Source organism: Sceloporus undulatus, chromosome 2 (assembly GCF_019175285.1).
Source record: "Sceloporus undulatus isolate JIND9_A2432 ecotype Alabama chromosome 2, SceUnd_v1.1, whole genome shotgun sequence".
In the NCBI taxonomy this organism is placed as follows: domain Eukaryota; kingdom Metazoa; phylum Chordata; class Lepidosauria; order Squamata; family Phrynosomatidae; genus Sceloporus; species Sceloporus undulatus.
In genome coordinates this window covers 123060986-123086534 of record NC_056523.1, presented here as the reverse complement: position 1 = coordinate 123086534, position 25549 = coordinate 123060986, and the positions used below count along the sequence as shown (strand labels likewise).

Genomic DNA, 25549 nt, shown 5'->3' with positions numbered 1-25549 from the left:
ATCTCCAATGGTTGTGCAGCTTCAAAAGGGAAAGGGTCAAAAACACTAACATAAGCCTGTGTTTAGTACTTTGGACGGTTGCTGCCTGGTCTCCTTCAGAGCATATCCAAAGTTCATATTGCAACCTTTGTCTAATCACAATAATCTCTAATGGATTTGGAAGCAAAACAAACATACACACACAACCACCACTAACCCCCCCCCCCAACACAGCAGTCGACAATCAGGCAATCTCTCTGCTTTCTCTATAAATGACCCAGATCTCACCTCCTAGAAACATTGTTTACAGAAAACTCAGTCTCACACCTGTTGTTTCTGTTCACAGGATGTGTGGAAAATAATTCGTTCTCGAGTATAAGAGCAGAGAACTTTTATATTCAAGACAAGGAATGGAATCCCTACCGCATTCTCTCCCGCTGCCCCACCAACAATTCCCCCCACCCGCATTTGCTATGCAAGGAAAACCCACATTGGACATAGATGTAGGAAGCATTACAGTGGTACCCCGGGATACGAAATCACCGCGTTACGAAATTTCCGGGATACGAAAAAAAAATAAATAGGAAAAAACTGTTTCGGGTTACGTTTTTTTTTCCGGCTTACGAAAAAATTTTTGGTGCTTTTCGGCGCTTTTTCACACGAAATCGCGGCTTTCAGCGCTAGCGGCTATGGCTTTTTCGGCTAGCGAAATTTTTCGGGTTACGAACGGCGCCGCGGAACGAATTACATTCGTAACCCGGGGTACCACTGTATATGCCTTGCATCTACTCCCCTGGATAGTTTGTCCATACATTTGTAAGTCTATTAGGGACATCAACATTGCTTTTTTGTCAATAGAAATGTATATGCTTGTGGTAGACAGCACAGTGCAGTGGCTTGAGTGTTGGACTATAACTCTGGAAACTTGGGTTCAATTCACCCCTCATCCACGAAACACATTGAGTGACTTTGGGCAAGTCACACAATCTCAGCCCCAGGAAACCCAATGATAGGTTCACTTTATGGTCATCAGAAGTCAGAAATGACTTGAAGGCATACAACAGCAACAAACAACATGCTTGTGGGGCAGGGATTATTACGCAGTGGGCACTTGTTCCAAAGCTCTCTTCCTATTGTTAGCTTAATTTAGATGAAAAACAAGGAGATCATGGCAAGAGAGCTCCAACTTTAGCAATGGGACTTGCTGACAGGTTACTGTAGGGAACAAAAGCCAGGGCCTTGGTCTATCAATCCACAACTGGCCCTGCCATTGGGCAAAGTAAGGCAGTCACCTCAGATTGCAGATGTGGGAAGTGACATTAGGAAATAATTGTGTGCTTGGCAACTGTCCTGCATTTCCTAACATGAGATTGAAGATGCTCTTCCTTCATAAAAATTGAAGAAAGATTAGATAGCCAGTTCTGTTCGCTATTGTATGTGGATGTGTGGGTGGGTGTATGCATGTACTATCTTGTCTTTAGTCTCATGTAACAAAACATCTTAGCCCAGTTCTGTCTGTTCTGAATATAAACACACACTTTAGAATTATTTTCTTGATATATATAATCCAAGTATATTTAGGCCTGTTACAGACTGCCAAAATAAAGCTGCTTTGGGTCTCTTTGGAGGTATGCTATTTAAATGATGCATGGGTCCTAAAAGTCCGGAGGTCGCGCCAAAGCCACACTCCATTCCTAAGCACTGGAGTGCAGCTTTGGTGCAGCTTCTGGATTCTTAGGGTGCATGCATCATTTAAACAACATACCTCCAAAGAGACCCGAAGCAGCTTTATTTTGGCAGTCTGTAACAGGCCATAGTTCCATTAATACGTGGCCTTGTATGAGAGAATGAAGCTGAAGATATTTGTGTATGTATACAAACAGCATACAGTATAAACGTATATGAATAACGTATGTGTGGGTACAGCAGTTTGGCTCTTATTACTCTTTCTGTTAGCTGATGATGACATCAAGGGGAAGCAGCAACTACAGGGTGGGACTGCTTTCCTTCCTGTGCCAAAGCCAGAGCTGTCCCCCACCCCTGAGCAACTTCCCTTTTTCTTCCTCTGCAGCCAGTTTCACCCACCCTTGATTCTTGACCTCTGCTGTATCTTAGGAAGTGAGGGTGCCAGCAGGAAAGGTGGCAGCCAAACAAATGGTTCTCTCATGCTGACATCACAGTTTTGCCTGTTCCTTGAACAACAAATATTGGGGAGTGGGAGGAAAATGTTATCCAGCACCTAGAAATATTACTTTTTGGACTAAGCCTTTCAGAATCCCCAAAACTATAAAAAGCTGACAACCAATGGTCACGGTGCTGCAGGATTCAGAGATTTGTTGCCTAAAAATGTAATTTTATAAACCTAAAAGTCGCTATGCACTGCTTCTCCCAGCTGTATACGTTCCCACCTTGTCTGGCATACCTTCTTACATTCAAGCACCCGCTCCAATCTTACTGGACAAGATTGTCCTGGCTGTTAATCCCAGTGAATAACAATCCTTTCCCAAAGCTGCTGTGCTATTGATGAGATCAGGGCTTTATTCAACAAGGCCTGCAGGGCAAAGGTCTACCCAGTTACACTACAGCTCAGTAGTTATCAAACAGGCTATACAGCTCTGCTACCTCCCCTTGGGAGAAACAAAGGGAGATGTTTATCTTGAGCAATGCATTTCAGTAATGGCCCAAGACTCATTCAGCTCCCATGCTACATAATCCAGATCCACTCCTCTCCACAGATAAATATGTGTATACTGCACACACACACACACTCCCCATTTGCAAGGAATACAATCTATGTCCTTTTTTGGAACTGCATCTGGGCACTGAAACATACAGTCCGGTCAGGAACGTAGCCAAGGGGGGGAGGGTTCTTGGGGTCCGGACCCCCCCTTCCATTAGAAAAATGAATGGTGTGTGCTGCTGTGCTGCCACACCCAAGCCCCATTATAATGGTGGCACTTAGTCTGGACCCCCCCCCCTTCCTAAAATCCTGGCTGCGTCCCTGGTCCGGTGGTTCTCAAAACTTTTTACCCTTGCGACCACCTTTACATCCCGAGATCATGCCCCCGCTTGATGTACGGTAGTATATGAATAAAAATATTTAGTTTGTTTAGTTTGTGTATTTTCATTCACACACTCATGTGTATTAATATTTTCATATAAGGAAATAGTTCTCCTATTTCTCAAGTAGAGGCTCCAAATGCATTTTCCTTCCAGAACAGAAAAGGGATGGGGGAGGGATCAGGGCCTCCAAGTTTTGTGCCCTCCCCTTTAGCAACACTTTTACCCTCCCCCCAATCCGGATCCTGCCTCCAGTTTGAGAAACACTGATGTAGTCTCTTTCCTCCAGAGTTATTTTTTAATGTCAGGGATAAAGGAACATATGTGAAATAGCATTCAAGCATGCTTTGAGAAGGGGGGGGATCTCCTTTATCAATGATTAGCCCCATGTGGAATAAAAGGGTAAAGCAAGGGTGGAAATCAGGTGCCCTCCAGATGTGGAATTGGAACTGGTGAGGGCCTTAAAAAACCATAGTCTGCCCACATCTGCACAATATCCAACAGCCTGGGCCAGCAAATAAAAGCTCAAAACACTCATATATAAATGCAAACCCATGCTTCTTAGCCATGCTGCAAATCGATGTTTTGGAATCCCTCCAGGGCAGAAAGGTTGGAATGGAGGCCTGGAAAAGGAGGGCTAAGTCTGGTCCCCTGCTTCTGGGTGGTGAGCCATGGGGGGAGGCACAGGCTGAAACTTTTCCCTCCAGGCGCCTTCCTTCCTGCCTTCCCTTCCTTTCCTTTCCTTCTGGCCGGCTAGTGCGGAAGCGGGGAATTTCCTGGCACCGCAGGCGGAACAGGATGGCGGAAACGAAAACAGGGGCGAGCCAAAATAGACAAGGGAAGGGGGAACAGGGCTCTGCCTTAAAGGCGCAGGACGCCCGCCACAGTTTCAAAATAGGTGTCCAATAAGGTTGCGTCTGCACTGCAGGAATAATCTGTTTTGAAACCACTTTAACTGCCATGGCTTCATGCTGTGGAATTCTAGGAACTGTAGTTTGTTGTGGCACCATTGGTGGTGCCACAACAAACTACAACTCACAGGCTATACAGCTCCTGGGAATGGTAGTTTATTATGGCACCAGCACTCTCTGGCAGAGGAGGATAAATGTCTCACAAACACAACAGTTCCCATAATTCCTTAGTACTGAGCCAGGGCAGGTTAAGGGGTCTCAAACTGTATTACTGTATTTCTACAGTGGGTTTGGAACTACAGATGAGTTTTTTTTCATAAATTAAAAAAAAGTTGTTACTTTATAATTTACTTTATACACACACACACACAACCTACTGTTTCAGTGGAAAGAGACTCTGCATCCAAAGCCCAGTCTTGGCAAATCGGATCAAGAGGGAAAGGCAGCGGGCTTCAGTGGGGAGAGACTCTTTGGGGAAGAGAGAAGAGACGGCTCGATTCCCCCCCTCAGATCCCTGGGTGTCCAGGCTCTCCTGTGTCTTCCCATAGTTCCTCTGGGAAAGAGAGAAGGAGCCTCCATTCCCCCAAATCCCTTTGCCTCCCTATTGCTCCCTGGGCTGTCTGAGGGGCAATCAAGCAGGCATGTACTGCAAAGCCCATCTGCTCAGGCGCTCAGGCAGAGGCAAAAAAAAGAAAAAATAATAGTTAAAAATGGTGTTCAATGGCTCTCCTCACACATCGGTCTATGAATGTGGAACAGAGGGGAGGTTGCAATCCACCGGGGTAAAGGCTATGCGAATGGAAGAAAATGGCACTGGCGATGCAGAAAGAGAACAAAGAGGGTGACACCCCCCAGGCCAGCCCCTTGAGCGCTGCTCCTCCCATCTCCAGGTTCCCGAATCAGACACCCTTGTCATTCCCATTCGGATACCGCAAATCAGACGCCGGGAGCAAAAATAATCCGCTTTAAAACCTACTGTTTTTTTAAACCGGTTTATAGGCATATAATCCAGATTATAAAATAAAACCCGAATCAGATTCGAAACTGAATGGGAACGATTCCGGGGCAATGCATATCGGATTCGGGGTTAAATGGGAACGATGCCCCCTTAATTCGCATCCTAATCGACATTTTAGGCCAGTGGGAACACCACCCAAGATATAGCTGTGTTACTCTGCAGAATCAGTATGTAGACAGATCTTGTAGCACCTTTGAGACTAACTGAAAGAAAGAAGTTGGCAGCATGAGCTTTCCTAAAGTCTACTTCCTTAGGGAAATATGGTATATACCATACTCTCTCTCTGTGTGTGTGTGTGTGTGTGTGTGTACACACACTACAGCGGTGATTCCCAAACTTTAGTCATCCAGATGTTTGGGAATTAAGCTTCCAGAATTCCTGATATTTGACCCACCTGGCTGTGGCTTCTGGGAGCTGAAATCCAAAAACATTTGGAGAAACAAAGTTTGGGAACCAGTGTACTAGAGTACAATACCAGCGGTAGGGATTTTCCCTGACAATTGCCTCCTTTTTTCACCTTGGGTCTGTTTTTTATGCCCTGGATACCCTCAGCCACCCACAGAAATTAGGTGAAGCATTTCTCTTCCGTGCTGGAGAAAGCTTCATTTGTTTAATTCTTGTGGCAGAGCAGCAAAGCCTGTTAAAACAGGCAGCAATCCAAAACTAATCCCTATTAAGTGATCTTGAATACACGTCCTCGAAAGTGCATGAGCGGGGAACTGCCCTTTCATATTTATGCCATGGAGCTTTGTACTTGTGTGTGTCCTTTCTGCAAATGTGCTAATATGAACTATAAAAACTCATGTCTCTCCCCACCAGTTGTACTGAGAAATCCCCACATGCCCTTCATTCTCTTATGCTCTCAGATCAGGTTTCCTCCCTACCACAGGTAATGCCTCTTGGTCCTGATCTGCAACCCACTCTTTCCTTAATATTCCAGCTTTGCCTAGAACAACTGGGCCTCCTTACTCCCCTCTGCAAGAAAGATATGTGGGAGAAGGATTTGGCAAGAAGCCAGAAAGGCAAAGGGGGAGGAGGAGAAAAGGCATGAATCAACAGCTGCATTCCAGCCCTTAGACAAAGAACGCTGCCTTCCAGCAAAGGGCAGAGGTGCTGCTTCAAGGCTTTTTGCTTGATATCAGATCATCCCTGCCTGTGTAAAAGGGAATCGCTAAAAAAATATTGGAATCCACTCTACCACCCCATTTTTTATTGTATTAACTCTAGCACAAAACGGCATCAGCAGCACACACACACACACACACACACAAAATGAACTGCAGAAAAATAACCATTTCTCCACTGTGTTTAACCACAAACAGTTGTATGTGTATTCATACACACACTGATGTCTGGCATATAAAATGAAACTGATCTCATGTGGCCTTGAGTATGAGCACCAATTTAATCTCTGTTCAGATCCAACATTCTTCATATAAATTGAAGGACAGATTCCTGCTATCCCAAGGCTTGTGTATAAAGCCAGTGTTTAGAAAAGTCACTGTAGATGTTAGAAGCTGAAAGTAGTAACGTTAGAAGTTGTTTGGTAACATGCCTCTACAGCCCTCCTGCTCTGACTGCAGGATGCAGTGGGAAGCTGCCAACCACTACCACTTTAAAGATGTTTCCCAGAAGACCATTTTTCCTGTATACTAATTGGCTTCAATTCTGGGTCCTAAAAGCTGATCTTTCTTTTAACTGTTTTAATGAAGTTCAGGTTGCTCTTTCTGAACAAGAAAGCTGGAAAGACAGCCCAAGCAGTATGTGATATACAGTGAGAGCTCACTGAAAATAATTATTTAGCTGAGGGCAAAACTGGTATTCAAGTGCAATGCACTATTAATACACAAAAACAATACAGCATTGTAGGCAAAGCTCTTTCACAACGACAATTTTACTGACAATTCAAAATGAGAATTCCCAATACTTTTGCAACACTACACTTGTGCAAGTGGATCTGCATTGCCTGAGAAAATTGTCCTCTCTCAACAGAGAGGGCACCTCTCCTTTGTAAGAGGAGATCTGAAGAGAATGGCTAGCACTTTACCAAGGAGGAGACATGGGCTGGGGGTTCTGAAGATAGGACATCACTACAGCAGAGATAGACAACCTGGAAAAAGGAGAGAGATGGATAAAATAATCAGAACAGAATACACAGCATTACATTGAAAACAGAAGCCCAAATAGTAATGGCAACAGAACGAATTCCACACATAACCAAAAAATTACCAAGTGTGTGGTCAAAATTATATATATAATCACCACACGTGATCAGGGACATCTTCAACCTGTGACAGACTACTTAGAATAGTTAAACTTTAAATTAGTTGTCGCTATCACATGCAATTTAACATAGTTAATCTAAAATATTAAGAAGCCAAGCCCTTTCTCCAGTCCATCTGCCTTGGTCCAGGCCTCGGAGGTGGAGAAGAACTGCTGGACCTGATCCCATTCCCCACCACCTTTCCCTTCTCCTTTTGTGTCGTGTCTTCTTAGATTGTAAGCCTGAGGGCAGGGAACTGTCTAACTAAAAGATTGTATGTACAGCGCTGTGTAAATTTACAGCGCTATATAAATAAAGGTTAATAATAATAATAATAATAATAATAATAATAATAATAATAAAGTGAAGTGCCCCTTTCTAGGAAAAAAAGACAGAGCTGACGCTTAACCAAGAAAAGGGAGTTTACCAGATTGGTAACTGATATTACCTAAAAAGGTAGAAGAAGAGATTTCTTCCACAAGATCCAAGAAATCAATTGAAAAATTAAACTAAGAGTAGGGATGCACATTATATGATCAGAACAAAATAAAAAGATGATGGAAGCAATATGCTGAAAAGTTATACTAAAAAGATGAAAGACCTATACATTTCTTCAGAGAAGAACCTTTAGGTGAAGAACATAGCATTTCAGAAAATTAAATGGAAACTGCTCTAAAAGCACTTCAGTGAAATAAATTAGCAGAAATAAGTGGTTAACCAACAAACCTGTCTCAACCCTTACAGACAGTATTGATCCAAATTCTACAAACAATCTGCCAACAAATATGGAAAACAGCACAATGGCCTACAGACTAGAAATGTTCAGCACACATGATAATACTGAAGACATGAGATACATAGCAGGGATCCCTGGTAATTAAAAAGCTATTCAAAACAAGGGAAAAACCTACCCAACCACTTTAGCATTAGTATAACGGATACAAAAGAAAGTGGGAACAGGAACAGGCATTCATTAAGTCAAAACACAGTGGTATATAGTGAAAGAAGAAGCTAGACTTTCCATTTCCAACTACATTTCATTGTTGATAAAAAATAAAAGCCTTTGGTCTCATTAATTTAAAAAGAACATTTGATGTCACTGGAGTCTACATAGTTAGGATTATTGAACAACCTTAGATTTTTAACCAAAGTGTTGTTAGACAGAAGTGGTAACACAACAATGCAATAAAAGGACCCAGGACTCAGTAAAAGTCTGAAAGGAAGAACTAAAAGAGTATGACTCACATGAAACTGCTCATCATCTGTTTGGTGTCTTCTGAGCTTCTAGAATTGGCAAAGCTGATGAATGAACAGTAAACAGCAATCCAGGCACACCACTTTAACTGAAATACCATAAAGTAATATAATAAAAGCCTCAGTGGGTTCAAAAATCATACCAGGTACTACCTAGTACAGGTCTAATATATCTATAAACAGTTCAACTTGTGTGTTCAGTGAACACAGAAATCCACTTGGAATTCATATTTCCCTTTCTGATCTGTAACATGCATTCTAGTTGAGCCTCTTTGTTGTTGTGTGCTTTCAAGTTGTTTCTGACTTGGCAAACCTATCATGGAGTTTTCTTGGCAAAATTTGTTCAGAGGAGGTTTTGCCTTTGCCTTCCTCTCAGGCTGAGAGAATGCGACTGGCTCCAAGTTCACCCAGTAGGTTTCCATGGCTGAGTGGGGATTCAAACCCCGTTTTCCAGAGTCGTAGTCCAACATTCAAACCATTATGCCATGCTGGCTCTAGCTGAGCTTCTATTAATATGTTTTTGAGTTAGTAAAAATAACTTTTACAGATTTGACTACTGGGCTTTCTTTGCAACTTTCTTTTTTACCATTTTCCTCATTTAAAAAAAACCTCTTCTGAAGTCAAATTAAACTACACTAGAGTCCCCTAGAGCTTTCCCACATACTTGTATAAGAATAAGATGTAGGGTGTCATTTCCTGCTGGTGGGCAACTGATTTGCTACTGTATGAACAAAACTGTAGATTATATGGGCCTCTGGTCTGCTTGAACAAGGCTCTTTTTTATATTCAGTGAGAAATAGAAATGATGATGTGATGTGGTCATATGGTTATTCACCCCGCCCCTCCGGCTTTAGACAAAATTTTTCTACCCTGCTTCACCATACTCACATGTTTTGTACTTCTATGGCTATTAATATATTGATTATTAAGGCATTTCCTGGTCAACATTTCACTCCATGCATCTGAAGAAGTAGACCAAATAGCCTACGTTACAACTTCTTTCGCACAGTTAGTCTCAAAGGTACTACAAGATCACTTTGCATAGATAAGGCCTCTGTATAATAATGCCTCAATTCTCTACATACTTACTTGGGTGTAAACGTTACGGAACACAATGCAACAACCAGAGCAAAATGAAATGAATTAGGGTAAAACAAATAGTAGTTTCCAAAACTGTGCTGGCTCATTTCAGCTACAATAAGAGTAAGGAGGGGTTTTCCTCCTTTTTAACACTCTGGCATATTTTAAAAAACAAACACAATCTTTTCAAAGGGAGATAAATTAATTACAGTGCACCTGCGTACTATATGCGGCTTTGAGCTTATGTGCAAAGCCGTGCGCGGGGCGGCGACTCCCATTTGGATGAATGGGGCACACGCCAGTGACGCACGTGCGCCGCCGCACCGCCGCATACACGAGTCCCAATCACTTGAATGGGACTTGAGCTTGCGCGGTATTTGGCTTACGTGGGGGGAGGGGTCTGGAACGGATCCCCCACATAAGCCAAGGGCGCACTGTATATGATCTCCATCTTAGTAAAAAATCAAACCATCCAATAGCAGTTACATGGTAACAAATTGTTGGCCTAGGCTTCCACTTGATTTGCTCAGCTAGTGTTTTTGATGTCCTGAAGTAAAGAGCCTAGAACATCAGTACTCACCTTTAGCATTAAGCCACACATACTAAAAATCATTCCCAGAAGATTCATGTAGTCAGGTGTAGGGTCTTCCAAAGTAGGGTTGTTCTCTGTGGATGGAGGCTTGTATCTACAAATTAAATGTCCCATTACAGGGAAAATAGAAAGCATTAAATTATGTCTGCTGGCAGATTATCCACCTCCTGTGCTATCTTCGCACAAGCACAAACCTTTTGCTCTCTGCTACCTAAGAAAGCAGGTAGGGCTGAATCTAATAGATTTATCTTACAGGAGGCAGATTTCAGTGAACATCAGGAAAAATGTTTTGTCGTTAGGGCAATTTTACAATTGGACCAATCTCCTGGCTGAGAGAGTTTGGGCCCAAATAGCTAGGCCAAAATAAAGCTGCTTTGGGTCACTTTGGAGGTATGCTATTTTTAAATGATGAGTGCGTCCTAAGAGGCTGGAAGCCATGCCAAAGCCACGCTCCAGTCCTAAGGACTGGAGCGCAGCTTTGGCACAGCTTCTGGCCTCTTCAGATGCGTGTGTAATTTAAACAGCATACTTCCAAAGTGACCCGAAGCAGCTTTATTTGGGCCGGTCTGTTTGGGCCCTTTCTTTTACACTGCACTGAACAGGGGACAGAATCATAGAATCAGGTCTTGACAGTTTATATTATACTTTCTGATTCTGTTCTTTCATTACTGTAATAGCATGCTACAATGGTAAACATTTATTTGTCAAGTTCTTGCTACTGAAACAATTCTTTAAAGTTCTATATTTCCTCTCAGTAGACCTTTATGTTCAAAATATTTTACTTTATTTCTTTGCTCTTAATTGCCTGTCATTTGCCTAAACCAGAAACAACCATCTCTATCTCTTCTCTCCAAGCATACATTACATTTGGGTAGGTGTATATTATATTATCAGGTTCCAATACTATATATGAAGAATTAAAAAGCCTGATCTTTCCTGTGCACTCAGGAAATGCGAGGAGGGGGACACCAGCAGACAAATTATCAGTTACATCTTAATCCTATTTAAAAACATAAGATTTCATAGAATTCAAACATAACCATATTAGAATATCAGTATGCAAAGGGATCTTGTAAGCACCTTTAAGACTAACTATGCAGAAGAAGTTGTAGCATAAGCTTTCATAGACTTTAGTAGACTGAAGGAGTAGTCCAAGACTATGAAAGCATATGCTACAACTTTATTGGAATGTATTGGTTATCCTGAACCCTCAGATGACATGATTTATCATGAAAAATTATAATCCCCTCTATCCCTGGTTTGAGCTGTGGAAACGAGTGCTTTGAAGAATTCAATGATGGAAACATCACCATAGCTGCTAGAAGTAACCAGTTTACTATTAATATACAACAACACAAATTGCTCAGTGTTTTTTAAACTGATTCTTTATTGTACAGAAAGTTAGCTACTTTGCTTAACTGGAATGCCTTTTTTATAAAAAAAAAAAAACAATTGTGAACAAGGCAGAGACTGCACAGCCATCTATCAGGGCTGCTGTAACAGCATGTTGCCTTGAAGAGCCCACATTGAGCAGAGGGTAGGACATTATTAGATTGGGAAACTGTGGCAATAGATGCTACTGAACTGCCAGCCCCATTTAACGCAGCTAGTGGGGAGCAGCACCCAAATATACAAGGAGCCTGAGCTGTCCATTTCTGACTGATAAACCTCCTTCTTCACAGAGTGACCAGAGGTCCTCCTTTTCCAGGACATGTGCTGCCCTGCATTTCAGGCTTCTGTCCACAAGGAATTTCCAAATGTCCTCCATTTTGAGAATGACTAAGAAGCATGAATTTACATTTATATGAGTGTATTTAGCTTTTATTTCTTAATGTCCCTACATTTTTCTTGAATGTCCCACATTTTGTGATGCCTCGTCCTCCTTTGTCGTTAGGACAACTGATCACCCTGCTTCTTCCATTTCCATGAAGGCTTTATATTACTTCAGCAACAGCCCACCTTTGCGTTAGGACTGGTTGCTCTTCCCACTCCAGTGTGATAGACCCAGTCCTGATGGGCAAGGCTCTCCTGGTTTTCCTTTAAAGCCTCTCCAGGCAACAAGACTAGCCATCTCCCTCCCCTGGCATGTGGCCCAGTTACTATCAGGGCTTGTGGCTGAGACACTCTTTGATAAAATGCCAGCCATGCTGGCTGACTAGGGAGGGGAGAGGCACAGGATTTATTTGATCCTCTGGCTCAGTCTGAGCATTCGCAATCTCCGTCTCCCATTGTCCTTTGCAACTTTCCATGGCCAGCTGGCAGCTTGGCTACTGAGAAGGACAAGAGGCTGCGTGCTGACCAGATGTCCCCACGCCGCCAAGGAGGATGAGGCACCCCAAAATGTAGGACATTCCAGAAAAATGGAAGACACAGAATCATAGAGTTGGAAGAGAGCACAAGGGGCATCCAGTCCAACCCCCTTCTGCCATGCAGGAACTCTCAATCAAAGCATCCCTGACAGATGGCCATCCAGCCTCTGTTTAAGGACCTCCAAGGAGGGAGACTCCACTACTTTCCAAGGGAGTGTCTTCCACTGTCAAACCGCTTTTACTGTCTAGAAGTTCCTCCTAATGTTTAAGTGAAATCTCTTTTCCTATAGTTTGAATCCATTGCTGAGAATGTGATGAAATAAAAGCTAAACTCACTCATTCAAATTCATGCTTCTTAGGCCTGTTCTGAATGGAGGACATTTTGGAATTCCTCCTGGACTGAAGGTTGAGGTGCAGCAGGCCATATCCTGGAGAAAGGAGGGCGCCTGGCCACCCGTCCTCCGGCTGCTCAACTCATTTGCACTAATGGTCCTCATTCCACACGGCTGGGAGGTCGGCCTCCTTTTCAGGGCGCAGGTGGAGTGCTGAGGGGCCATTCTCAGGGGGGCCAGAGACCATAGTTGCAAAGAGGACAAAATGTAGGACACCCAAGAAAAATGAAGGCACAGCAGCAAATAAAGAGCCCTGGAGGCACAGTGGCTAAATGCCTGCACTGCAGCCACTCCCTCACAAATCATAAGGTTGTGAGTTCAATCCCAGCCAGGAGGGCTCAAGCTCAACTCAGGCTTGCATCCTTCAGAGGTGGCTAAAATGAGTGCCCAGCTTGTTGGGGGCAATTGGCTGACGCTTTCTAAACCGCTGAGGGAGTGCTTCAGTGCACTGATAAGCAGTGAGGAAATGGACTTGCTACTGCTCCTGCTAAATAAGAGCTGAAAACACTCATAATAATGTAAATATCCATTCATGCTTCTCAGTTCTGTTCCAAAATGGAGGACACTTTGGAATTCCCTCCCGGACGGAAGGCTGGAGCAGCATGGGTCACCTCTGCGCATGCGCCCAAACGCCCCCGCCGCGTCGCTATGGAGACCTCAGGACCGGGAGGGGCCCTAGCGCCCCCTTCCGGCTAGCGCAAGTGACTCTCCCTCCGTCCTCCCTCTCCGCCGCGGGGTCCCTGCGCCCGCCGTGTTCCGCGGGCGAGGGAGCCCCCAGCAGCCCCTCTGCTGCTGACCTGAGGACGCGGTTGGGCCTCCGCGGGTCCGCCATGCTGTTGCTGGACATCGCAGGCTGCCCGCCTGGCGCTCCTCCGAGCGGCTTCCTCCGCAACGCCCGCTTCCGCTTCCGCTCTGGGCGCCTGCGGCCGGGGCAAGTGAGGCTGTAACACCCCAGACCTCCCGCGCCCTGGTTCCGGCTGTCCTTCTCCCTCTGACACAGGCGACTCACCTTGGGCCACGTGGACTCAGGCTTCCCTGGAAACCTCAGGAAGAAACCCTTCTAGGACGCGGCCTCAGAGCCAGCCCCCAGAAGACCCACAAAACAGCACCTAGGCTTCCATCTGGGTCTCCAGAGCATGCATGCGCCGCCTCCACATGAGGAGGGACTTCCTGACAGTCAGACAGTGGAACACACTCCTTCCTCGGAATGTGGAGGAACTTCCCTCCCTGGAGGTCTTTAAGCAGAGGCTGGATGGATGCTTTGGCTGAGAGTTCCTGCATGGACTGGATCAGGGCCCTTGTGCTCTCTTCCAGCTCTATGGTTCCATAGTACATCATCATGGGGGGGTGGGGGGGCTTTTATATGGGGTGTGTGTTGTAGATTTTAGTGCATGGCCTTTTGTACTGTTTGTAATTGGTTTTGCAAACTTAAATGTTTTTGTTTCTAGGCCAGCGTCGGTCCCTCTCTGGGAGAAATGTGGCATAAAAATAGAAGAAGCTTCTTTCTTTCAGTTCATCTCAAATGTGTTACAAGATCCCTTTGCATACTGATATTCCATACTAACATGGCTATGCCTCCTGTTAGTACTCTACAGAAAGCAGCACTTCTTAATGTCTTTTACTTGGAGGTGATGAGAAAATCCAGAATGAAACCCTTGGAATGACATGGGACAATAAGGAAAGGATTTGGAAAGGAGGACAAAACAATAAAGTAAAGTAAAAATTCAAGCTTGTGTCCAATTTCTTAATTACAAAGTTCTCCTCCTGACAGTAATCTAGATTAGAATGGGCCTTTCTCTATCAGGGCTGGGTGCGGGGGTTAAGGGACTGAACCAAACACCTGCTTTCCTCTTGTGCTCAAGAAATCCAAAGATATGTCCACACTGCAGAATTATACCACTTTGCCATCATTTCAACTGCCATGGCTCCATCGTACTGAATCCTGGGATTTGTAGTTTCATGTGCACCAGCACTCTTTGACGGAGAATGCTAAAGACCTGGTAAAACTACCAATCCCAGGATTCTCTAGGATGGAATTCAAAAGATATAGCTGTGTTAGTCTGTAGAATCAGTCTGTAGAGAGATCTTGTAGCACCTTTGAGACTCACTGAAAGGAAGAAGGTGGCAGCATGAGCTTTGCTAGACTTAAAAGTCTACTTCCTCAGAAAGTTGATTAAAGTCTAGGAAAGCTCATGCTGCCACCTTCTTTCTTTCAGTGAGTCTCAAAGGTGCTACAAGATCTCTGTTCCCAGGATCCCCTATCACTGAGCCAGGGCAGTTAAAGCAGTCTTGTGAAGACACACCCAACTACAGGTGGTGGCAGATTTGGGTGTGCAACGCCGGTACCCTGGTGAGATCAAACTCTTCTACCCAAAAAGGCTCTGATGCTGAGTGTAAAGTTCAAAAAGGGGGAGGTTTAATTTAAAGAACAAAAATAGTTTTCTCCTCCCCAGCTCTAAAAGACAACATGCTCCCTCAATCCCTGCCCCTCGTGGCTGGCGGCTCAGGGGGGGACGGCGGAAACTGTGATGTTACGCCATATAATTAATTCATCTTTCGGGGAAGGGCACTTTCCATCTAGCCTAAAATCTGCAGTAGTAAAACCGCTGCTAAAAAAGCCCTCCCTAGACCCCCTAATTCGGAATAATTATCGGCCAGTTTCATTGCTGCCTTTTTTGGGGAAGGTGATCAAGAGAGCAGTTGCTTTCCAGCTTCAAGGGATCTTGGATGAAACAGATTTTCTAGACCCATTTCAAACCGGCTTCCGGGCGGGCTATGGAGTTGAGACTGCCATGGTCGCCCTGGTCGATGATCTCTGTCTAAGCATGGTCAGGGGTAGCGTGTCCCTGTTAGTGCTTTTGGACATCTCAGCGGCTTTCGATACCATCAACCATGGTATCCTTCTGGATCGCCTGAGGGAGTTGGGTATCGGGGGCACTGCGCTCCAGTGGTTCCGTTCCTACCTCTTGGGTAGATTCCAGATGGTGCAGCTGCGGGATGTGTGCTCTGATAAGAGGGCGCTTACATCTGGCGTCCCTCAAGGAGCCATTCTGTCCCCCATGCTATTCAACATTTACATGAAACCACTGGGAGAGATCATCCGGAGACACGGGGCGCGGTGTTATCAGTATGCCGATGACACCCAAATATGCTTCTCTGTGTCTCCAACTGATGCAGTGACTAGGAATGGCATCTCTCCTCTAGATGCCTGTCTGGAGTCAGTAATGGGCTGGATGAGGGAAAACAGACTCAGTCTGAATCCAGAGAAAACAGAAGTAGTTGTGATAGGCTCCCTGGGCTCGGGGAAGGAAATTTGTCCACCTGTCCTGAATGGGGTCACGCTCCCCCTGAAGGACTTAGTTCGCAGTCTGGGGGTGCTTTTGGACTTGATGCTCCACCTTACATCTCAGGTGGATGCGATGGTCAGAAGTGCCTGTTATCAGCTTTGGCTGATACGCCAGCTGTGACCCTACCTAGGCCAGGGGGACCTTGAAATGGTGGTACATGCTCTGGTAACCTCTCGATTGGATTTCTGTAATGCACTCTACATGGGGCAACCCTTGTACCAAACCCAGAAGCTTCAATTAGTACAGAATATGGCAGCAAGGCTGGTCACTGGATGTTCCAGGGCTAACCATATAACACCTATTTTGCAAGATCTTCATTGGCTGCCTATTTGCTTCCAGGCACAGTACAAGGTGTTGATTATTACCTATAAAGCCCTAAATAGCTTGGGCCCAGGGTACTTGGAGGACCACCTCTCCCTGTACAATCCGCCCCGCACTCTCAGGTTGGTCGGGAAGCATTTGTTGAGGGTCTCGAAGACAAGATATACATCGACCTCAGAAAAGGCATTCTCCAGCTCAGCCCCACAGATTTGGAAAACCCTCCCCAACGAGCTCCATTCTGTCACCTCCCTAGACCTTTTTAGAAACAAACTCAAGACTTTTCTTTTTCAACAAGCTTTCCCCCATGTATCCCAATATTGTTTTCCCTTGATATGCACATTGTTTTATCCAGCTAGTTTGTATTGGGTTTTAATATTTTGAATTGATTTGTTTTGTTCTGTTGTACACCGCTTTGATCTATTTTGGAAAAACGGTCTATAAATAAACTGGATTATTATTATTATTATTATTATTATTAAATAACTTGAAATTAAAGATACTTTAGAATGGCTAACTAGTACCTGGTAACTGATTTGGCTAACGTGTAAGAAATGCCCTTTCCGGCTGTCTGGGCCTGTTTGGCACCAAAAGACAGCAAAGACTGCTCCAAACTAAACGCCTCTAGCTAAAGCAGAGCATGCTGGGAAAGGGCAAACCAACCCTGGAAAAATGCAGGGGATCCTACAGCTCCTCCCACAACTAATACAATGAACTTTCCTACACTAAAATATACCATGGCCTGAACCAATATGAAAGGAAATGTAGGGGAAGATTCAAATAGGCTGGTCTCAAACAGCATGATCTCTCTCCATACTCTTTAGGATGGCAGTTAAAAGTGGTGCCAAACCGCTTTGAGTTCTGCAGTGTGGCTAACTACACCGTATGCCTTCTTCTGAACCTTGTCTTACTGGATATATTTCTTTCTTAGGCAGCACCAGCGCTTCTTGTTGCTGCTGCTGCTGCTGCTGTGTGCCTTCACAATTCATTTCTGCCTTCATGGGGTTGTCTTGACAAGCTTTGCTCAGAAAGGGGTTGAGAGAGTGTGGCTTGGCCAGTGGGTCTCATGGCTGAACCAGGACTCGAACCCTGGTCTCCAGCAGTCAGGCCACGCTGGCTCTCAGCAGCACTAGGCCTCCTACAAGGGAACTGAAAAGAGAGGCCCTGTTCTTGGCGGGAGATATATTGGCAGGACGCTTGTGTTCCTCCTATAGTCTTCCCCCAGGGATGGAACATTGTATGCGTAGAAGAAGGCGGTAAGGCAGAGCAGGAGCTGAGTGCTATGGATGTCTTCCAGTCCCTGCTTCTTCTCCAAGTTAAAAAGCCAACTCCAGAGGAGGAGGAGGCTGTATAGGGAAAACGGTGTAGCTGTAATGAAATGTCAGTCTAAGGTCTAAAACACAAACACAGTTTGAGACCGCTTTAGCCGCCTAGGCTCAATGCTAGGGAATCCTGGGAACTGTAGTTTTGACGGACATTGAGTCTTCTCTGTCAGAGAGAGCTCAGGTGCAACAATAAAGTACACTTCCCAGGATTCCCTGGCACTGAGCCAGGGCAGTTAAAGCGGCCTCAAACTGGATTGTTTCTGCAGTGTGTTTTGGGAGCAGAGATAGTTGGAAGGATGTTTTAGCTGCATAGGGGGAAATCAGATTTCTTTGGGAGTGTTCTGAGTTTAAGGAGACCATTCGCGTGCTAAAGAAGTTGGCCCTGTAATAGCTTGAAGTAACTAAAGTGGAGTAAAATATAACAACATCTAAAATCCACAGAACAGTGATAGCTTTAATCAGTATCAGTTTTAAATGGATGTTGTATGTTGTACTTTGCTATATGGCCAACATGGCTACCCCTGGATGTGTAAAGTGGAGTAAGAAAACAGAGAAGAGGGTTCCTTTAGGGCTGATAGAATATTATGCAGTCAGTACACATGTCCTCCAACAATTCACAGATGAAAACTGGTATGCATTTGGCTAAGCAGCATCAGAATGTGGTCAAAATGGCAAAAATCCTTAATGAGGAAAAACAGGCAAACTAGGGTAGCAGTTTGCTTTTGCCTGAGCCTATTGGAAGGACACGATTTTGCTCCTTCCTCTGAGTGAACTGTGTGCAAAAGGTGTTTTTGCTTTAAAATCCATTTGCATCAATTGAAGTAAACCAGGACAAAGGAAGAAAGTACATTCTGCCCTCCACCTTTGCAGCTTTGACTTTTGCAGATTTAATTATTTGGAATTTGATTAATATGCTCTCTCTAATAATCTCTAGGTCCTCCAGAGAAATTCTGCCAGTAGTTAACCATAGAGTTGTACTGAGGGACCTAAAGACTATTAGAGAAAACACTTCTATAGGCATTTGTAGGTCCTGCAACATGATTCCGTGGTCTAATTCTGGCAGATCTTGACCACAGAAGACCTAGAAATTCCTACACAGGTTTTCTCTCAGGTTAAAAAAGGACTATTTATTTATTTGCATTTTTTTCACTTTCATGGGGGTCCTGTGCCCCTAACCCCAGTGAATGTGGAGGGCAAATATAGTTGGAGGACAGAGAAACTGGGATGTTTTAAAAGCAGCTGAAAAGTTGGAACACTTAATCTGGATTGTCCCTGCCAGAGTGGGACAATTGAAGGGAGTGGGTGGGCTGCATGAAATACTGTTGATCCTTCTTATACACAGATTTTTTATACACGGATTCAAGCATCCATCCATGGTTTGAAATTGTTCAAAAAAAGTATAAATTTCAAATATCAAACCTTGATTTTTCATTTTTTATAAGGGACACCATTTTGTTATGTCATTATATTTAATGGGACTTGAGCATCCACGGATTTTGTTATTCACGGGGGATCTTGCAACCAAACCCCAGTGTATAACTAGGGTTCACTGTACAGCAATTTAAGCAATTCACGTTCGCCATTTTTTGAGGATCAGAGTTTTAGAATTGGAATGGATTCTACATCTGTTTCACCACTATGGGGAAGCTGGTTGCTTGATTGGCTTTGCCTATGGAAATTTATTTATTTTACAGCAAGGTGGTATTACTCTAAAGGGAACAAATGACCAGACTCAGAGCAATCATATCACATCAGTCAATTTTGAACTGTTCCTGGTGTTTCAGATCTTGCTGTGAATCTATCTGCATCATCAAGTATACAGGAGAAAAATTTACTGCACACCTGTGAAGAAGTCACTTGTATCTATCATGGCGTTCCCAGAGCCAAAACCCAAAAAACCTGAGTTGCCAAAGAAACTGTTTGGTACACTGGAATGTAAACAGGGAGCTGTCAGAGCAGTGAGATTCAATGGTGAGTGTATCCTTTATTCTATATAGCGGGACAATAAGTGTGTCATCCTGTTAGTGACATAAACCTATGCACACATGTTGCTTACTCGTGTGATTGTCTCTTTTACGATGGGGAACAGAGGGTTGTTCTCCTTTTCATCCCCTCCACACACATTCAAATCTCCCCCCTCCTGTGGTCTGCTGCTCCAGAGGAGAGGCAATTCAGACAATGAAGATGCAGCTATTCTCAGCTTTCAGAAGAAATAAAAAGTGATTGTACTCCATATATGACCTCACCATCATTTTTCCCCATACCAAGCTAACTCCTTCCTGATCATCTGATTTGCCTCCCCACTCCTTCCTTCCCCATTGGTAAACAGCAGCAACAGAGACTCTTCTCAGGGTTTAACAGCTGTTGGGGCAGAGGGGGAGGACACAAAACAGTGTGGGGAGAGCATTATGTTCTGCATGCTCAGTGTAGGACCTCAGCCTAAGTGTTCAGTTATGAGAGGTGGAAAAATTAAGAGGCAATTCCCTAAAATGAAAATAAAGTTTAGCATATGATTCTAAGGCGGGGTACAGACAGCCCAGAAGAGGCGCCTCCTTGGCGCCTCTCTCTGCTGCACAGCTGTGCTGCAGCATAAAAATTGTGCGACGCAGCTGCGCAGCAGAAAAGGAGCTCAAAAAAAGGCTCCTTTTTGCTGCACCGCAAAGCGCCAAAGATGGCGCATATATGTCACAGCTGTGCAGCTCCGTTTGGAAGCTGCGCAGCTGCGACATAACAGTTACGCATGCTGTGTGTAAGGCGCTGTGTAATGGCAGCTCATGCATGACGTGCTAGGGTTGTGGGGCGTGTGCATGCGCCGCCCCGAGGCAACCCTAGCACGTTGTGGACGCGCCACAAAGGGGGACTATGTTTTGTGTCAGTTGTTAAATCACAAAAACAGACATGATGAGGAACTGAGGTTCTTGACTTGCTTGCTGGAGCAGAAATCTTATGATGTAGGGCAGATGGTGAAAAATGTAACAGGTTTTTAAGCTCTATGAAATTTTCCAAATTACAGAAGCTGATTGATAAGTACATTACAGGTGGAAAAGAAATAGTTTCCCCCCAAAATGCAATATAACCTGGCAAATTCAGCAGTCCTGGCGATACCTAATTTTAAAATATATTATGACTGTGATAATTACATAATCCGGCAGGATGTTTCAATTCATTGGGTAGAGGTAGAGATGGATAGTGATGGGGAGTATAGTTAAACCATGCTTTATTCAAATTAAAATACTACAAAGCTAAAAAACTTACTAGTCCCTTTATAAAAGTTCTTTACTCATTTGGTGAGAAGGAAGAAACATCTAGTTCTGGAACCTTTCCCTGTGTTCCCATTTATTTGCCACCCTAACTACATTTAAGGATAAAACATAGCAGTTCCAACATTGGAGAGGGCATGGAGTGTACACTATTACAGATTTATTTCAGAAAAGAATGCAAATAGTGTTTGGCTAAATTAAAAATAAATTACAAGATAGAAATTATGGCGGGGTACAGATGTCCGGAAAGAGGCGGCCAGGAGCCACCTCTCTTTTTCATGTAGCCGCGCCGCAGCAACCAAATTGTGCGATGCGGCTACATGAGAAAAAAGGACCTCTAAAAAGCGGCTCCTTTTTGTGCCGCCGCAAATAGCTGGCGGTGGGTCGTGGCTGCGCAGCTCCATCCGGAGGCCGCGCAGCAGTGATGTCATTGCTACACGCGCCATCTATTCGGCACTGCACAGCGAGGACACCCTCATCATATGCGAGGGGCAAGGGGAGTGTGGGCAGGGTGCCCCTCGCACGTGACAAGGGCGTCCTTCAGGGCCCATCTGTACCAGGCCTAAAATTTGTTACAGATATATGAAATAATTTCTTTTTCAAAATTTATACTGTATATAAAAAGAAGGGCCTTCCAGATCTCTTTTGTATTTTGAAGATCTATATATAACAACAGATTTGCCATCTAAGGGAATTGTCTCGGCAATCTACAAAAAACTTACAGAAACGTCTTATTACATGATGGTCAGGATTGTAAATCTGGTGAGAAAATGAATTTAATACTCAGATTTCTCAAATACAGTGCACAAGATTGTGAAATTTACCACCACCATTTAAATCTGTATCAGCATTAAAGAACACTTTTATAAGCTGTTACACAACTGGTATTTTACCTTGGTGAAACTCTTGTTATGCTTAGACTTACTGATTTCAAGTTGATATATAGATCTTGCAACTGAGTTTAAACTTTTTTTTTAAAAAAAGGGAAAGAAATGTAACAGGCTGTTGCGTTTGATGGACTGGTCAGTAAGTCATGTTTCCCCCGCTTTTTAATCTAGTGGATGGAAATTATTGTCTCACCTGTGGCAGTGACAAGTCACTTAAACTATGGAACCCCCACAAAGGGACTCTCCTTAAAACATACAGTGGCCACGGCTATGAAGTCCTGGATGCAGCAGGGTAAGAGCTGGGGAAGAGGGATCCGTTTTTTTTAAAGGGAGGGTGCGTGTCGTGAAACATATTGAGAGAATTTGAGATAATGATGAGATTAGATGGTGGTGTGTGCATCAGAATTCTTTTGCTTTGTGCACATTTCTGTAAACAAAGGGAGGTAAATTAAAATTGTTCTGTAAGTTTCTTTCATTGCAAATGTTATAACAACACCCACAATTAATTTCTCCATGAAAGCATGATGGTAAATTAAATTTAAATTAAGTTCTTATTTTGAAAGAACTTACTGTGTTTCTCTTGGAAGTTGGGAGAGTCTGAAAGCAGAGAATGGCAAAGTAACCACCATTCTGTGATAATAACAAATCCTGCTCAATCCCTACTCCCAGCCTTTGAAGCATGTTCCATGCTTTCAAGCTCTATTTTTACTACCTTAATAATTAGAAACTTGCTTCTGAAAAACTAAACTAGAAAACTGAAAAACTAAACTATGCATTGCAGTCTGGGAACTGCATGTACAAACTTAAGAATGAGATTTAAGAAATTAAAGTAAGAGATCTAGCTGTCTGGTAAATTACTCATGTTATTTTGCCCACTTGTCATTTTGGTCTATTTCTTTTTCTCTCACAGGTCATTTGATAACAGCCAGGTTTGTTCATGTGGAGCAGATAAGACAGTGGTGTTATGGGATGTTGCTACAGGGCAAGTGATTCGCAAGTTCCGTGGCCATGCAGGGGTAAGGCCTGTGTTGTCCTTGGAGTTCCTGGAAAATATCAAGAGTCATATTCCCAGAGTTTGGAATTCAATGAGTTTCTCAAAGCATCATGGGGAAGGGATTTAATTACAGTAACATGTCCTGTTCACAAAGACTTCACAATGTCTGCACTTTGTCTATTTGGCAGTTAAAATATTGTGGAGAATAAAATACTGTTGACCCACTGTACAGTACAGTGAGGGAATATAATTAATCCTTCCTGGAATCACCATGAAATGTGAGAGGCTTAGAGAGTGAAACTAAGAATATTGGAACTTAGAACTGTATTTTTTTTTTAAAAGTCCAGTTGTCTTTCTTGCAGGACAAGAGAGGAAACTATGGGAGAGTGTTAAACTAATGAATTCTCAGATTTAGCTATTAGTCAATTTCAGGCAAAAACAACAAAATCTTGTGGCATCCTCAAGATCAACAAATTAATTGCAGCAAAAGCTTGCACAGCTATATCCTACTTCATCAGATCGAATGTTACCCAGAATTTTATGAATGACCTTATAGTTTTTGGTGGAATTGTAAACACTGATTCCAGAGGGAAATTAACTAAATTCTGGATGATTCTCCATTTGATGAAGTGGGCTCTAGTCTAAGAACACTTATGTTACAATTTGTTGGCATACATCTGCATGCAATCTCTCTCTCTTTCTCTCTCTGTATACACACACACCCACACAAATCCATACCTTTCATACAACACACATGTTCACATTGGATGAAGTAGTCCACAAAAGCTCATACTACAATAAATTTTAGCCTTTTAGGTGTAAATGTAACAAATGCTGGTAATGAAGACTTTGAATATTTCACTTACACAGCATGTGGAGATTGTAATGGAGATTCCAGGGGTTCACATGATTGAGATGATTAATGTGAAGGGTAGAAATCAAGTGAAATGAGGAAAGGAAGTGTTAATTTCTACCCGTGAATCAAATCTCAAGGAGAGTAGACTGAGGGGACAGTATTGACAAACTAATTTCTGTATTTTTTTTCTTCTTGTATTGGGCAGAAGGTAAACTGTGTCCTGTTCAATGAGGAGGCAACTGTAATCCTTTCAGGTAAAAAGCTTGTTCCATATCGCCCTGTGTCCCTGTTGCACCCAAAGTATTTGGGGTTTTTTAATATAAATTTTATTGGTTTAAAAAGACAAACACTACATAGACAAATAAACAAATAAAGATTGGCTACAGTATCCAAAAGCTTTCTGAAAACAATACAAATATATATAGTATTAATAATACATAAAAAACATAAAAATCTTCCTGCTATTACAGTCGGACCTGTATTATTCTCACACTTCTTAAGAATTAGTTAAGTCTTTAAATATGTTCCCCCTGTTCTTAATTTCCTTTTCTCATGTTGAGATATCATCTTTTTTAAATTTCAATCTCATTTTGCTGAGCAGGGGTATCCACTTTTCCCAATGGGTTTTGCCAAGCAACAGAAAAATTTCTTTCATATCTGAAAAAGTAAAATAATGAATTAACCAATGTGAAAATTAAATCGTATTTCTCCTTCTTTAACTGTACCATTTATCTTAGCATTTTTACAACTATGGTTCATCAAATCTTTCACCTTATCAATGTTTATTCCATTAAATGTTATTGCTTTACCAATCTTTTAATATTTTAATTGTCTGTTTTCCCCAATTATTTTCTATATATTCAAATACCTGTTTTCATTTTCCCCAAAAATTTGTCATTTTTTCATTTCTCAGTTTTCTTGACAGTTTATCTAATTCTATTATTTCTTGCAATTTCAATACCCATTCTTCCACTTTTGGGACCAATTTACTTTTCCAGGCTTTTGCATATACCATTCTTGCTACGCATATCATATAAAATATCACACAACCATATTTCTTTTCTAAGTCATCATTGAGCATATTTAACAAAAAGATTTCTGGTTCGTTCTCTAGATCTATATTTAATACTTTGTTAATCGTTTTACGGATTGTTTTCCAAAAACAATTTGGTTTGAGCCATGCCTAGCATACTTTTTTGTTGTCACGCAGGTTCTATTGACTCCAGTGTTCGCTGCTGGGACTGTCGCTCACGCAGACCAGATCCCATCCAGATACTAGATGAGGCCAAGGATGGTGTCTCTAGTTTGAAGGTGTCAGACCATGAAATCCTTTCAGGGTGAGTGGAATGAAGTTAGAGCTAAAGGTTAAACCTGAGCCACAACAGACAGAAAGGCAAGATATAAATAAAGTTGTTGTTCATTATTATTATTATTAACCTTTATTTATAAAGCGCTGTAAATTTACACAGCACTGTACATACAATCTTTTTAATTAGACGGTTCCCTGCCCTCAGGCTTACAATCTAAAAAGACACGACACAAAAGGAGAAGGGAATGGTGGTGGGGAAGGGGATGAGGGCCAGCAGTTCTTCTCAACCTCCGAGGCTTGGACCAAGGCAGATGGACTGGAGGGAGGACTTGGCTTCTTAATGGATGGTTAATCTTCTTCCAGGCAGGCCTGGTGGAGCTAGCCTGCCTCTCTCG

At 43.1% G+C, this 25549-nt stretch overlaps 2 protein-coding genes and 1 long non-coding RNA gene across 12 annotated transcripts in view; 2 read left to right on the top strand and 1 right to left on the bottom strand.

Moving 5' to 3' along the window:
* Window positions 1-6844: 6844 nt before the first annotated feature.
* Window positions 6845-13809, bottom strand: WDR83OS (WD repeat domain 83 opposite strand). The gene is made up of 4 exons (XM_042455489.1): window positions 13656-13809; window positions 10146-10251; window positions 8477-8574; window positions 6845-7078 (listed from the first exon to the last, which is right to left on the bottom strand). The coding sequence occupies exons 1-4, from the start codon at window positions 13703-13705 to the stop codon at window positions 7012-7014; spliced, it is 321 nt and encodes a 106-aa protein (XP_042311423.1). The 5' UTR covers window positions 13706-13809; the 3' UTR covers window positions 6845-7011.
* A 47-nt stretch (window positions 13810-13856) lies between these two features.
* LOC121924229 lies at window positions 13857-14586 on the top strand. Its single transcript, XR_006102551.1, has 2 exons — window positions 13857-14091; window positions 14307-14586. It is a non-coding gene; the product is annotated as an uncharacterized LOC121924229 (long non-coding RNA).
* Window positions 14587-17502: 2916 nt separating this feature from the next.
* Window positions 17503-25549, top strand: part of WDR83 (WD repeat domain 83) — a 24318-nt gene continuing 16271 nt past the window's right edge. For 7 of the 10 annotated variants that reach the window (XR_006101913.1, XR_006101914.1, XR_006101912.1 and 4 more), the window contains exons 1-6: window positions 17508-17779; window positions 19633-19819; window positions 22167-22287; window positions 22906-23011; window positions 24051-24099; window positions 25056-25182. Coding sequence is in view for 1 of the 10 variants with exons in the window: in XM_042449318.1 (XP_042305252.1) it covers window positions 19717-19819; window positions 22167-22287; window positions 22906-23011; window positions 24051-24099; window positions 25056-25182 (506 nt within the window). In the remaining 9 variants the exon portion in view is untranslated. Of the gene's footprint in view, window positions 17904-19632; window positions 19820-22092; window positions 22288-22905; window positions 23012-24050; window positions 24100-25055; window positions 25183-25549 lie in introns of those variants that run through there. The other 3 variants (XR_006101916.1, XR_006101910.1, XR_006101915.1) reach the window with 3 other exon arrangements.

Excerpts from the sequence above, each read along its gene's own strand:
- WDR83OS (XM_042455489.1), bottom strand. The coding sequence starts at position 13,705 with ATGTCCAGCAACAGCATGGCGGACCCGCGGAGGCCCAACCGCGTCCTC. Across the intron at positions 10,252-13,655 it reads AGGCCCAACCGCGTCCTCAG|ATACAAGCCTCCATCCACAG; the intron begins GTCAGCAGCAGA and ends TTTAATTTGTAG. Across the intron at positions 7,079-8,476 it reads CAGATGATGAGCAGTTTCAT|GTTGTCTATCTCTGCTGTAG; the intron begins GTGAGTCATACT and ends TCCTTTTTCCAG.